This window comes from Xiphias gladius, chromosome 17, assembly GCF_016859285.1.
Source record: "Xiphias gladius isolate SHS-SW01 ecotype Sanya breed wild chromosome 17, ASM1685928v1, whole genome shotgun sequence".
Lineage (NCBI taxonomy): Eukaryota > Metazoa > Chordata > Actinopteri > Istiophoriformes > Xiphiidae > Xiphias > Xiphias gladius.
The window spans coordinates 832,501-847,195 of NC_053416.1; the positions used below are offsets into that span (position 1 = coordinate 832,501).

General features: G+C 44.3%; 1 protein-coding gene and 3 non-coding genes across 4 annotated transcripts; 2 read left to right on the forward strand and 2 right to left on the reverse strand.

The window, feature by feature from the left end:
* Positions 1–1,211: 1,211 nt before the first annotated feature.
* trnas-uga lies at positions 1,212–1,293 on the reverse strand. The gene has a single exon. It is a non-coding gene; the product is annotated as a tRNA-Ser (tRNA).
* Positions 1,294–6,781: 5,488 nt separating this feature from the next.
* Positions 6,782–13,554, forward strand: LOC120802479 (NLR family CARD domain-containing protein 3-like). Its single transcript, XM_040150346.1, is given in 8 exon segments — positions 6,782–6,837; positions 7,532–9,073; positions 9,076–9,334; positions 9,422–9,595; positions 11,052–11,225; positions 12,091–12,264; positions 12,415–12,461; positions 12,813–13,554. Coding segments are annotated over 8 exon segments (2,979 nt in total). The 5' UTR covers positions 6,782–6,800; the 3' UTR covers positions 13,385–13,554.
* A 271-nt stretch (positions 13,555–13,825) lies between these two features.
* trnaa-cgc lies at positions 13,826–13,897 on the forward strand. Its single transcript has one exon. It is a non-coding gene; the product is annotated as a tRNA-Ala (tRNA).
* A 449-nt stretch (positions 13,898–14,346) lies between these two features.
* trnav-uac lies at positions 14,347–14,419 on the reverse strand. The gene has a single exon. It is a non-coding gene; the product is annotated as a tRNA-Val (tRNA).
* Positions 14,420–14,695: the final 276 nt, after the last annotated feature.

Below are 14,695 nucleotides of genomic sequence, written 5' to 3' on the forward strand. Positions count from 1 at the left end.
AAGGAAGAGCGTAATAGTAGTATAGTAATCGATTAATCTCATCATTGTTTTCTCTATTAACCGTCTGCTCTGTGAAATGTCTGAAAGAACATTCACAGGCAAGATTCACATCGCATCTCAATGCAAATATGCCGTTCCTAGGTGAACCACAGACTTTGTCTCGCAATATTAAGCCACATAAATCAAAGAGCTGCCACTTCTTATACAATTAACAGCAGAATAAAGCACCTCTAAGTCACACAACACATATGTATAAACAAAATAAAGTCTCTACTACCCGACCCACAGCCGCCACGTCTACGGCGTGCTCTCATGAATTAATCTCAGGTTCCAAAACAAATCTGAAAGCAAACTGCTCAATAAGGTCGTTGTTATAACGGTGTTAGCCTGGCTAATATTAGCTTAGCATCAAGAAAATGGAAATGGTCTTATAAGCTAATTAAGGTTACCATGAGGCTACTGTAAGAGCCCTTACCTTAAGTCATGCGTGCAGTCAAACACTAGCCGCCCAGAGACGACCCTCCATTCAGCCCTCTGCACAGAACCCGGGAGGCGGTTCTCATGTCAGTCCTCGTGACTCTACTCGCAGCCTCTCTGCCTATAAACAATAATGATAAATAATCAAATATAAGCAGTCCATTCAGCCTCTCTGCCTATAACTATAGTGTAGATTAACCCAGAGAAGCTAAAGGCGCTTTAAAACAGAGTGTCAGATTTGTGAAACCATTATTCTAATTGTGAAAGCACAAAAAAAAAATTTTTTTTTTAAATGGAGAATCAGTCGCTTTAAGCTGAACTTTGTCACACAATACTCAAGTGAGATTCTAACACTATTTAAGTTGTAGTGCTTTCATTTACGTGAAGGACAGTTGGTTTGGTAACATATAGAGGTTCAGTAGGCGGGAAAAGGCATCAGGCTATTTCCTGGAGGCAGTGTAAACTAGATTTGTTTCGATTGCACAAAAATACCAGTGGATAATACCTGTTTGTTGACTTTGGGGCCAGCACTAGTTAGTGAACACTGCAGCTCCAGTTTTTTTGGTTTTTTTTAGCTAGTTGTCCACAATGTCTTCAATGTTGCATTTCCTGTAATATGAGACATTTCCCTACTAAGTTTTTGATCTTTATTTTCTCCTGATACAGAACGTGAGTGAATATACTTCCAAAAACAAAACAAAAAAATAAATAATCATATAAAAGTGTTCCGCTTCCGCTGCGAGCAGGGTTCGAACCTGCGCGGGGAGACCCCATTGGATTTCAAGTCCAACGCCTTAACCACTCGGCCATCGCAGCTGGCGTCAAGTACTTAACGACGATCCTATTTGTTCCTGTCTCCCCGTCACATATTTTTCTGATTTTCTATACTAAGCCGATTTAAAGTGTGAAACCATAAAGGCGTATGAAGACGTAAATGCTGTTAAAGGCTTCTGTTCTGTTTTCGGCTGCTGTTAACGGCGGAGCTGGTGAACACCGGGAAAAGCGGTACGGGGGACGGGGACGGTCCCGGATCGCCCCCTAGAGAAGAAGCCGTTCGGCGACAGTATAAAGTTGCTTACGGGACTAATTTAGATGGTGCGAGCTCGCTGGGCGGCAGGTGAACGTCTCAGCTACAGTTCGGGAGTGTTAACGTGGATGTCAGGCCGGTGTAAAGGAACAAAAACACGAGTTAGTCCGATAAAGTGGCGGCGAGTCCCGGTAAACTCAGCGCAGTCCAGGTAAAAAGCAAGATGGCGTTTTGTTGCCTGCTGCCATGCTGCCCCGCGGCTCGGTGCTGCCGCCAGTGGCCAGAAGCTGCATTACAAAAATACAAAAATACACATCGAGAATAATCTGTAGCCAATCAAAGCCTTTCCCGGTCAGCGCCGTCCAGGTGCTTCAGCTAAAGTTAAAACTAGTCAGCTATTTTTGATGGTTAAACCACTGCCGTGACTTTGACATCAAGTCTGCAATATACCGGACTGCTCTGAAGGCACCGCATGTCAAAGGCTTCCGTTGTGTGCTGCACCTTCCATTATGCCTGTAATACTTTGTCTTCCATGAAAGTTCTACAAAGTGGTAGCTCCTGCAGATAAAGGTTTAATAAACTTAAGTGGTGGAGGAAGAGAAGTATTCAGGTCCTTTGCTTACGCAAAAAGTACTAATACCACACTGTAAAAATACTCAATCGCAAGTAAAAGTCCTGCATTGAAAATGTTGTAAGTGTCATCAGAAGCATGTTAGGCGAGGCAAGTTTATTCAGCACTTGTTTATTTTATGATTTTACTTCTGGATTCACCTGCTGACTGAGTTCTTGACTAATCCCTTGATTGTTTGGTTTGTAAAAATTCAGAAAATAGTGAGAAATACTGTCACATTTAGCCAGAGCCCAAAGTGACACCTTCGCAGTGTTTGCTTTTTTCAAAATTGTCAGTGTGTTGTTAAAATTATTAAAATAGTTGAAAGGAGAAAGCAGCATATTTTCTCATTTGAGAAGCTGGAACGATGTTTTTATATTTATATGAAAAAATATTCAAAGGATTATCAAAATAGTTGCCAATTAATTTTCTGTCAGTAGCTTAATCAGCTAACAGTTTCAGCTGTACTTGTTGGGTAAATTACTTTATGACAAATCATCATCTTTTATCTTCATGTGTTGATATGCAAAAGTCTTCATTTGTAAAGTATCTAGTAATTAAAGCTGTTGAATGAAAAAAGCTACATTGAGTGCAGTACTTTTAAGTACTTAGTTAGATTACATCGCTGCAAAACCTGGATACAAAGTTTTCATATTTCTCCATGCCAACACAACTTTAGAGCCCATAATTTAGATGTACAACGGCTCGGCCAGGTGTCTCCATTCAATGTTTATTTGACCTGAATCTACGTGAAACAAGCTGCTCGTCTTCCTCTGAACTCATCAGCTCAGCGACAGTATCTCGTCTCGTTTGATCCAAGTCTTCTCTGGTCCGACGGGACTGGTCAGACTGGTTTGCTGGAGTTACGACGGTGTGGCAGCAGACACAGCGGGTGAAGGGGAAGTAAACGGCAGCTGTCACCTCCTATAAATGAAGCTTTTGTTTAACACAGAAATCGTAATCTGTAATTCTAAAGAAAAGTAATGAGGTGACAAACATTCCTAACACATCGTATCTCAGTCATTGAATCTTTCCCCTTCCTGAGCAGTGGACAGCCTGCAGGCACAGACCTCCACCAATCAGACGGTGGGACAGGACCCCTCTATTAGCCTGAGAGGTGAAGCCTGAGAGGCACCGCACAGGGCAAAGAAGGTCCTTTAATCACAAACATCTCTTCGTAGATCAGAAAACAAACTTAGGCGTAAAAACCAGTAATAACCAAATCCTCTCTTGTGTTGACTTGATGTTCCTGGATGCTGTCCCCCCTTCCCGACAGCAGACACACCTGCTTTTGTGCACTTTGCAGAAGAGGCGGAGTTCATCTCAATTAAAGTCTAAACTTACTCAAAAAACCAGTGGAAATTCTTTCACTGTCAGTCACACCACACCACCTGACAGTGGCGGCAGCAGCATGGAAAGGTGCGTACACGTTGATGTTGACTGTAGGTCCAACTGTCCGTGGGTTTTTATTTATCTGCTGAAAATAGTTTCAGGGTTTGTAAGGAAGTGAGTCCTATTTTATAATGTCTTCTTTATATAATTTAATTAAAGATTTTGTGTTAAATGTCAGCGGAGATCCCAAAGTTTCCAAAGACACCGAATCTGTCAGGCTGAATTTTGGGGGAAATGCGTCTAAAATAATCCACGGCTCCATTCGATGGAATGTTGCAGCCATAAAAACATGGAGCCATGTGGTTTGATATTACACTGTAAACACCGAGGAGCTGGATCAACATGATGTCCGATGAAACCGCCCACGGTGTGAGGAAACCGTAACTTGGGAGGATTTTTAGGGCATAAATGGGGGTTTAAAAGGTCTCCTCACAGCTGCCTGGGGGGAAGTCTAAGAGCTGTCTCCCTTCAGATCCAGAACCAGACAGATCACATTCCATGCAGGCGGCTTCGGGCTCTTTATCATGGGCTCGGCCGACTAGTCCACTAACATTGACAAGTCATTTCCTCTCCACAGAATCATGTTTATTTTCCCTTTTTCTTGTGAGGTGATGAAAAGGACAACATATTATTAAAATGAGGAACTTCTTTATGGAGGAAGTGGAAAGGAAAAATGGGAAATGTCATTTCCCTCCCTGCTGTTCTTCTTCTCTGTCCAAAGGTTAGATTCTCCTACACCTGAATCTAAATCTGAACCTGAACCTGAACCCAGCTGGGTTTCCACGAGGAGACGTCGCTCAACAGATGGACGGCAAGATATGTGAGTTAACTGTTATTATTAATAAAATAATGGAAAGTGCTTTTCTGGTCAAAAGCAGAATAAAAACAACGGCGCTAGTAATAAATGTCGGGAGCTAAAAGCTCCGTAGTACCACACGACCAACCGTGTACTGAAGTATCATTTCGAGGTATTTGTACTATCCCTGAGAATTTCCATCTTATGCTACTTCATAGTTCAGAGGGAAATGACTGTAACTTTCACCCCACAACTTTACTTCACACATACAGTGACCGGCTACTTTTCAGATGTTGATTCAAAAAACAAAAATATCGTCCGTTTTTTAAAGGTTTGAGGTACATTTTGTGGCCTGTACTTCTGTGATCTCACTTCAGTAAAAATTTGAATGCAGACTATATGTAATGGAGTATTTTGACTCTGTGGTTTTGCCACTTTTACTGACGTAGATGATCAGAATCCTTGTTTCACCACCGCTACAAAATAGAGATTAAAGTGCGTCAGGCCAAAAGCTGCGGGAGGACTGCTCCATTGTTGAAAAAAGAAGTCAGTTAAAAGCAGAGCAGAGGTGTTTGGTATAGAAATACTCTCTTATATGTGTCAAATCTGTTCTGCTGCTTCCTGGGTTTCTATCAGGATCCCTCAGCAGAGACCGGACTCTCCTGTCCCCAGCTGTGTGTCCATGAAGAGTGACCGGTCTATGGGTCATCCTATTACTTTCAGAAGTGGATGCCACTCCACTGATAAAAGGTAAGGATTTCAAATGTGACTGTGATGAGGATGTAACCGGATGAGTTGTGTGAATCAGGTTTTCAGTCGTAATACACCGTATATAGATTTGATCCCGTTGTTCTTCGTCTGAGACCATGGTGCAGTGACGTGAGCAAGATCCTGATGTGCCACATTCCGGTTTTGCCATCTTATTTGAACTCTGCTGCTGGAGGCGGCCGGTGCGGCCACTGGTTCGGCTGAAGAATGGGGCTCCGGAGATTTCCCTTTATGCCCAGACCAGTCTGGCAGGTGCGGCCTGTCCGGGGCTCGCTTCGGCGTGCTCCTGTAACGGTGCGCTGGTGTGTGGTCTGCGGCTGGAACACATGTTGGGAAACATGAGCATTTTTATATAGGACATGAGAAGAATTAAGAAGATACAGATTTTAAATGATGCATACCAGTACAAATTTGCACTGCGTGGCTCAGTATTGTAATAATCTGGCAAACCAACTTATTCTTTATGCCTCCATACACACAAATAAACAAAGAGCTGAAAAATATTGATGAAGGTAAGATTTTGTGTTGTAAGTTAGAATATGCATGTGTAAACAACACCTGAACTGAAGACTTCCAGCGATGGCAGCTACGGCTTCACACCACTTTACACCTAAACTTCAACCAGGAAACGGCTTTCACAGGCAAATAATCAACACTTACATTGTTTCATAGATGGACAACAACAGCATAGTCCAGATGCAAAGCTGTCCCCTTATTGTCCACTTTATCCACAGCTCTGTGATGCTGCGGGGCCCGAGTGATGCGTCATTTTCCAACGGTAAAAGATTCCTGGAATAAAAACTCTAGCATCCGTACAATATATTCACCACTGTTAGCTAAAGAAAACACCACAATGTGCTGTCAAGCTTCGACATGTGCGTAAATTATAAGGGTGCAGAGTCCACCTGCTCTCAATGACGAAAACCATTCTCGGTTTGAAGATTTTCCTCCTTCGTTCGTCCCTGGAACCCGAATATCTTTGGGTTTTACACCTCACCTCGTTACAAGCTTTATACGCTATTATTTGAACTTTTGTAGATGAAACAATAAACTGATTAACGCAGTCAATCAGCATATCTATTGGTAATGAAAACAAGCTTTAGTCGCAGCCCTATGTACGATTACCTATAACTATGTAGGATTAGAGAGTGAGTGATTTGGAACACATCCCACGCTGGTTTTGCTCCAGTGAATCTGACATTTTCCTGAGTTGTGAAGATGTTTTTCCACCCTGCTGGGTCCCTTTTGGTTTTTAGTGATTCACAGCTGGTTTTTTTATTTTTTTTGTCACATTATGTTTTCTCCACAGAGTTGATAAGGACACATCAGAGGATCCCACTGATCATCCTGCTCAGCATCAAACAGACCTGGACTCCATATTTATGGTATGGAAATGGCCGACAGTTTATCGGAAGAAAGAATGTTATAAACGAATTGATTTGCTCAAGTTCGTCTCTACGAGGAACATTTTAGACCAACGGTGGACAGTTCATGTAGCGGTTTGACTGATGATTAATTAGCACAGTGTTGTGTTTCAGCTGCTTGAAGAGAACGTAGTCGGCTTCGTAAAGAACGAGCTGAGGAAGTTTGTGAGGCTCCTGAGGCCAGGTTACCCAGAATACTTTGGGAGCGGGACGGAGGACGAGGAGGTGTCGGACGGTGAGAAAGAGGAGCAGAGGAGGAGCAGCAGAGAGGCGATTCTGAAGATCACGCTGCTCTTCCTGAGAAGAATGAAGCAGGAGGAGCTGGCCGACTGTCTGCGGAGCAGTAAGAGGCTTTTAACAGCTTTAACAGGACAGAAAGAGAAAAGAGGCAGACGTGTACATCTGCCAGTGGTTATGAATTGTATTCATTTTATGAATAAAATACATAACCACATTTCATTACATGTGACAATGCCAACAGAGCATTGGTCACCACTACCAGTGGTTTTAATAATCCATGAATTTTCTCTGGCTCTAAAATAGCAGTTGCCAGTTTGTTGTTCATTCTGCTGGATATATATATATATATATTTTTTTTTTTTGTATTGTAGGGTGTTGTGAACACTGCAGCCTCTAGGAGCCACTAATGCAGCAGCACTAAGACTGAAAACTGGTTGATGGTTTGCCACTGCTGTTTGACTGGAATATGACACATCTAATACAGCACTTGCTACTGGCATGATACGGTTTTTCACGGTTTTTCATGGCGGGACATATGCCACTGCCGTCTGCCACGTAAAAATGGCGTTCTACTCATGTTCCGCTATCATGTGCCACTTTTGACTGTCATGTACCATGTGGAATCGTACATAAGCCAAAAAAATCTGTATGACACTCATATTACACTGGAATATGAGTGTCGTAACCAGCATACGATATGAGTGACATACAATCAGCTACTTTTCAGTCTCGCTGTTACTCAACTGGTGGGACTTTAATTTCCGCTCAATGCTGTTATTTGTTTTACGATCTTTCAGAGACTTCGGCTTTTTGCCAGCGTAAACTCAAATCTAATCTGCAGGAGAAGTTCCAGTGTGTGTTTGAGGGGGTTGCTAAAGCAGGAAACCCAACCCTTCTGAATCAGATCTACACAGAGCTCTACATCACAGAGGGAGGGACCGGAGGGGTCAATGATGAACATGAGGTCAGACAGATTGAAACCGCATCCAGGAAACCAGCCAGACCAGATACAACTATCAGACAGGAAGACGTCTTTAAAGCCTCACCTGGAAGAGATGAACCAATCAGAACAGTGGTGACGAAGGGAGTGGCCGGCATTGGGAAAACAGTCTTAACACAGAAGTTCACTCTGGACTGGGCTGAAGACAAAGCCAACCAAGACATACAGTTCACATTTCCGTTCACCTTCAGAGAGCTGAATGTGCTGAAAGAGAAAAAGTTCAGCTTGGTGGAACTGGTTCATCACTTCTTCACTGAAACCAAAGAAGCAGGAATCTGCAGGTTTGACGAGTTCCAGGTTGTGTTCATCTTTGACGGTCTGGACGAGTGTCGACTTCCTCTGGACTTCCACAACACTGAGATCCTGACTGATGTCACAAAGTCCACATCAGTGGACGTGCTGCTGACGAACCTCATCAGGGGGAATCTGCTTCCCTCTGCTCGCCTCTGGATAACCACACGACCTGCAGCAGCCAATCAGATCCCTCCTGAGTGTGTCGACATGGTGACAGAGGTCAGAGGGTTCACTGACCCACAGAAGGAGGAGTACTTCAGGAAGAGATTCAGAGATGAGGAGCAGGCCAGCAGGATCATCTCCCACATCAAGACATCACGAAGCCTCCACATCATGTGCCACATCCCAGTCTTCTGCTGGATCACCGCTACAGTTCTGGAGGATGTGTTGAAAACCAGGCAGGGAGGAGAGCTGCCCAAGACCCTGACTGAGATGTACATCCACTTCCTGGTGGTTCAGTCCAAACTGAAGAAGGTCAAGTATGATGGAGGAGCTGAGACAGATCCACACTGGAGTCCAGAGAGCAGGAAGATGATTGAGTCTCTGGGAAAACTGGCTTTTGAGCAGCTGCAGAAAGGAAACCTGATCTTCTACGAACCAGACCTGACAGAGTGTGGCATCAATATCAGAGAAGCCTCAGTTTACTCAGGAGTGTTCACACAGATCTTTAAAGAGGAGAGAGGGCTGTACCAGGACAAGGTCTTCTGCTTCGTCCATCTGAGTGTTCAGGAGTTTCTGGCAGCTCTTTATGTCCATCTAATATTCTTCGGCTCCGGGAATGATCTCCTGAGAGTGGAGCAATCAACCTGCCAGAGGTCTACAACAACAACAGCCTACAAATCAACAATAAAACGTTTCTACCAGACTGCTGTGGACAAGGCCGTAAAGAGTCCAAATGGACATCTGGACCTGTTCCTGCGCTTCTTCCTAGGCCTTTCGCTACAGACCAATCAGGATCTCCTACGAGGCCTGTTCATTCAGACAGGAAGTTGCTCACCTACCAATCAGGAAACAGCCCACTACATCAAGATGAAAATCAGGGAGAATCCCTGTCTAGATAAAGCATCAATCTGTTCCACTGTCTGAATGAGCTGAATGACCACTCTCTAGAGGAGGAGATTCAACAGTGCATGAGTTCAGGAAGTCTCTCCACAGGTAAACTGTCTCCTGCTCAGTGGTCAGCTCTGGTCTTCATCTTACTCTCATCAGAAAAAGATCTGGCCCTGTTTGACCTGAAGAAATACTCTGCTTCAGAGGAGGCTCTTCTGAGGCCGTTGCCAGTGGTCAAAGCCTCCAACAAATCTCTGTAGGTTTGCAGATAGACTGATTCAATGTACAGTACTTTAAATAAATAAAGGTCTACATTATTGTTTGGTCATTTTTGTTTCTCCAGGTTGAGCGTCTGTAACCTCTCAGAGAAAAGCTGTGAGGCTCTGGCTTCAGTTCTCAGCTCCCAGTCCTCTAGTCTGAGAGAGCTAGACCTGGGTAACAACAACCTGCAGGATTCAGGAATGAAGATATTGTCTGCTGGACTGGAGAGTCCACACTGTAGACTGGAAACTCTCAGGTAAGATTAACTCATGCGTGCTGTTTTTGGTCAGCTAGAGAAGCCTACCACCTGGTCACACCGGCAACTTGATCTGCCGAATTCTGAAGCCGGATCATTTCGTTTCAATGGAATTACATTGAACAGTGGATTCACTCGCAGGGGCAAAGTAAATCTGTTCAATTTTTTCATGTCAAGTTCAGCTTTGGTGAACTTTAAATTGCGAATTCGTTCCACTGACCAATCAAGCTGTCATTACAGTCCCGATCGCTGAGTGAAGGGAGAGCCGGAGAATGAAGGAAACGACCGTAGCGTATGAGCTACGTTTCACCATCCTCTTTTATTTAACCTCTTCTGGTGGAGTATAACTGCACCACAAAAGATGGATGGTTTGTCGACGGTTGCGAGACAGGAGTCAGTGGTACTAATATGTGTTTTGGAGAAGCTTTGTGAACTTATTGCCATGTCAGCAACCAAACTGACAGTTAGCAAGCTTGTTAGCTTAGGGAGCTTTATTTTCCCTCTTAAATAACTGTTAAATTTAATGATTCCAATCCTGACAACAAAATGACAGGGAGAGTTAATGTCCCAGAACAGAGGAAAACAAAGTGGGGTATTGCTAAAGCTAGAGAGATATTGTGACTGAATGGTGGGTAATGATAGCCGTGCTGATTCCTGGTGTGACCTAGCATCAAATATTTGTTTGGACGGAGCAAGAGGAGAAAGTCTTTGCCTTCCTTATTCATACAAATTTGACGGCTTGAGTGTTTTTTGCATTCTGTGAACATGTTTGTCTGTGTGTGTGGAACAACTCAAAATGAGTTTTATTTGAGATCTTATCAGAAATTTCAATCCTTTTTCCTATTTGTTGCCCCACTACACTGTTGTTTGTTTCACCTGGCGATAAATGAAGGGACCTTTTGGGGACTTTAAGCTTTGAGCTTTGTTTTCCTAAAACAGAAAATATTTCTACTCATTTTATCAGGTTCTATGAAACCAGTATCACAGAGAACTGCTGCCAGGTGTTCGCCTCAGTGCTTAGCTCAGAATCCTCCACTCTGAGAGAGCTGGACCTGAGTAACAACAACCTGCAGGATTCAGGATTGATGCTGGTCTGTGCTGGACTGGAGAGTCTGCACTGTAAACTGCAAATTCTAAGGTAAGCTCTCTAAGTTTGTTTCAATTGATTTGCAGTGTTTAAGTAAAAAAAAAAACAACCTCTGTTTGCTTGCAACTCACTGTTACATATTCTGCTTGATAAGTAACAGTGAGTTAAAAAAAACTGGGAATCAAACTCGTGTATCATTTATCTCTAGTTTTATTTCCCCTTTCCCAGGTTAGATTTCTGAGTAGTTTATGACATTTTTTACATTTTGGACTTTATAAGCTCAGATCTTTGGGTCCTTCAATCTCAGTAAAATGTTTAAGGTGATCAAACTTAATAAATAAGTTGTTTCCTTTTCCTATATCGATCCAGGCTCAGCGTCTGTAACCTCTCAGAGAAAAGCTGTGAAGCTATGTCCTCAGTTCTCAGCTCCCAGTCCTCTAGTCTGAGAGAGCTGGACCTGGGTAACAACAACCTGCAGGATTCAGGAGTGAAGATGCTGTCTACTGGACTGGAGAGTCCACGCTGTAAACTGGAGACTCTCAGGTAAGATTACATTATTTATGAGGGACCTCAGTGTCACATGCTTGAGTTCTTCATGACATTTATTTTTGCTGGACAGTTCGTGGGTAGCGCAGAAATCCAAAAACAGCTCATCTCGGGGGTTCATACTGGTGGAGTCAGTCATCGTCCTTGTAAATTGCCAGGACTTTGTTTACCCCACCAGGAGAAATGTTCCCTGTACAGATGTACTGCACACAATTCAGACACTGATCCTCTTCCTGCTTTCTGTCATGTTTCTATTCTTCTTTTATCAGGCTGAACAAAACCAGTCTTACAGACAAAAGCTGTCAGGAGATATCATCGGTTCTCAGCTCCCAGTCCTCTAGTCTGAGAGAGCTGGACCTGGGTAACAACGACCTGCAGGATTCAGGAGTGAAGCTGCTGTCCACTGGACTGGAAAGTGCATACTGTAGACTGGAGACTCTCAGGTAAAGTCTTCACATTTGTTTCAGTAAAACAACATCACAAGTTTGAGTTCACTTCGCTCAAACTAGAAACTGGAAACTTTCAGACTAGAACTCATCAAACTGTTAAACACATCACCGTTCACATCCCGATTACCACCGGATATTATTTGTGTACTAACACTAATTTATTCCGCTTATATGATTTTTAAACAGATTATGTTCGTTAGCTTTGGCACTGTAACAATTTAGATTCTATTTGCATATTTCATTGTCTTTTGCAGCTATGTTGCTGAAACCTACAATAGCAGAAGTTATTCTTAAGTTTTGAGACGTAGATTGAGTCCAAAAGTGTTTGCGATTGACTGCATGGGCACAATTATTTTGAAGGCAGAATGTTCTCAGGAAATCTAATATCTAGCGTGTATCGTGTGGGTTTTTAGGCTGTCAGGCTGCCTGATCACAGAGGAAGGCTGTGCCTCTCTGGCCTCAGCTCTGAGCTCCAACCCCTCCCACCTGAGGGAGCTGGACTTGAGCTACAATCATCCAGGAGACTCGGGAGTGAAGCTGCTGTCCGCCGGACTGGAGGATCCGCACTGGAGACTGGACACTCTTAGGTAGGACTAACGTGCTGTTAGGTAGAGGCAGTGTGTTGCAAGTAACCACCGAAAAAGCAAAGACATATCACACAGTACACCAAAAACATTTGGACTAGAGTAACCAAGTGTCAGTGATCTGGATGTGATCTTACTTGCCTCCCCTCACAGGGTGGACCACGGCGGAGTCCAGAGGATGATGCCAGGTCTGAGGAAGTGTAAGTTTGGTTTGATTTGATTAATTCAAAACAAAGTAGCACACAAGCGACGCTGATGTTCAAAAAAATAAAGATCAGTCGAACTACAGAATTCTTGCTCCGGTTGTTTGCGTTATTGATTTGTCCAGTTTTCAACAATGCACTGACTAAAATACTCCTTAGGTTATTTTAGTAGTTAACTGGAATTAATTAATTGTAGGTTTACATATTGAATTGTGTCTCTAATTTCCTTTCTTTTTTCAGCAAACTTCTTGGAAACTATTAAGCAATAAATCAGAAATTGTAGCTCCGTAAACCATTAGGTTAATTTTTTAATTTTCAAAACAAATCCTATTGTTTTTCCCACTTTAGATGCCTGTGATCTGACGCTGGACCCGAACACAGCACACAAAAAGCTTAAACTGTCCGAAGACCTCAGAAAGGCGACGGTCGTGGCTGAGGACCACAGATGTGCGGATTGCCCAGAGAGATTTAACTGCTGGATTCAGCTGCTGTGTCAAACTGGTCTGACTGGTCGCTGTTACTGGGAGGTGGAGCGGAGCGGAGAGGCGTACGTGGGGGCGACCTACACAGGAATCAGACGGAGAGGCCAAAGTGTGGACTGCAGGCTCGGAGGGACTGATAAGTCCTGGAGTCTTTACTGCTCCGATGAGAATTACTTTGTGTGGCACAATGACCGAAGGACAGCAGTAGGCTCTGACCCTTCCTCCATGTCTAACAGAGTAGCAGTGTATGTGGACTGTCCGGCTGGCACCCTGTCTTTCTCCAAAGTCTCCTCTGACTCTCTGATCCACCTCCACACCTTCTACACCACATTCACGGAACCCCTCTACCCCGGGTTTAGATTTCTCTTTGGACATTTGGGCTGCTCAGTCTCTCTGTCACAGTTAGAGGAGGAAAAGTCCCCTCCTGGAACTGACTGAAAACGGGGAAATCTTTGGGTTGTCACCACCAGGGGCCCTGGGCACAAATTCGCCGGGGGCCCGTACCCACGCATGCTTCGTCACCGGGGCCACCGGACGAGGCCACGTGATGAAGACACACAATTCACCGCATTTTAGTTCTTCTTTGCCCAATGAATACCATGTGCATCATACCGTATCTTTAAGGGTCGAAACAAAAATATATGTGAACAATGTAAATAACTCATCACCTCATTAATGACTGTGAAAGATTAAGAATGGGACGCAAATGTACCTGCAACCATGCGGAGCAAAACATAGCACAACAGGGAAATGTTAAATAAAATAAAATACTTTTTTTTGTCTCAATTTTTCACGTGAAATGATATGACACAGACGTGTAGACGTGTCCCCCCGTGTCACGGGTAAATAGTGATCCGCGGACCGCAAGATGCACTGTGTGGGGATGTAGCTCAGTGGTAGAGCGCATGCTTCGCATGTATGAGGTCCCGGGTTCAATCCCCGGCATCTCCACTTTGTTTTTTCTGCTCTGGAGGGTAATGATCGCGTAACCGGGTAAAATCCTGCAGGTATGACCGGATGGTCATCATCACGTGTCCCTGTAACAAGGCATCGGTGGCTTGCGTTGTTTTTTTTTACCCGTAAAACACCATTGAAGGAAGAAAATAAACCGCCCCCCACCCTGCTGAGCACGTTGTCATGTTTCTGGACTGGATTTTTCAACATAAATGCAGGAACGCCGTTTTAAAGGTCGTTTGTAACCGGCTTTTATTTTGAAGGTAGTGGGTCCAAACCGGACACCATCCTGTTCGTTTTAGCGTCTGTCTCTAACCTGCGCTAAAGACGATTCTGCTCCGGACAACAACCGTTCGACGGGCGGTAAAACTGTCTCTGCGGATCCGGTCAAGCGTCGTTGAACCGGGGCCTTCGTCCGCATCGTTGTGGCGAGCGGGTGAAAAGCGTGGTTCCACTGGGGCTCGAACCCAGGACCTTCTGCGTGTAAAGCAGACGTGATAACCGCTACACTATGGAACCAGTTGCCGTCAACCCTCCATGGATGTGTATATATCCTGCACCGCGCCACGTCTGCCGCCCCGTCCTCCTTCTCTACGCATCGTAATACCTGTCATTTGACCGTGTCGCGCGTCCCCGAGAGGCCACGTGTGCTGCGCCTTTTCTTCGCGAGCCGTCCGACGCGTTTTCTCCGATAAGGGACAATGGAGAAAGTCACGGTCCTGCGTCATTGTCCCGGGTGCGGGTCGCATCCATACACCGCCTCACTCCGGCATCAGCTCCGACACAGCGTGCTGT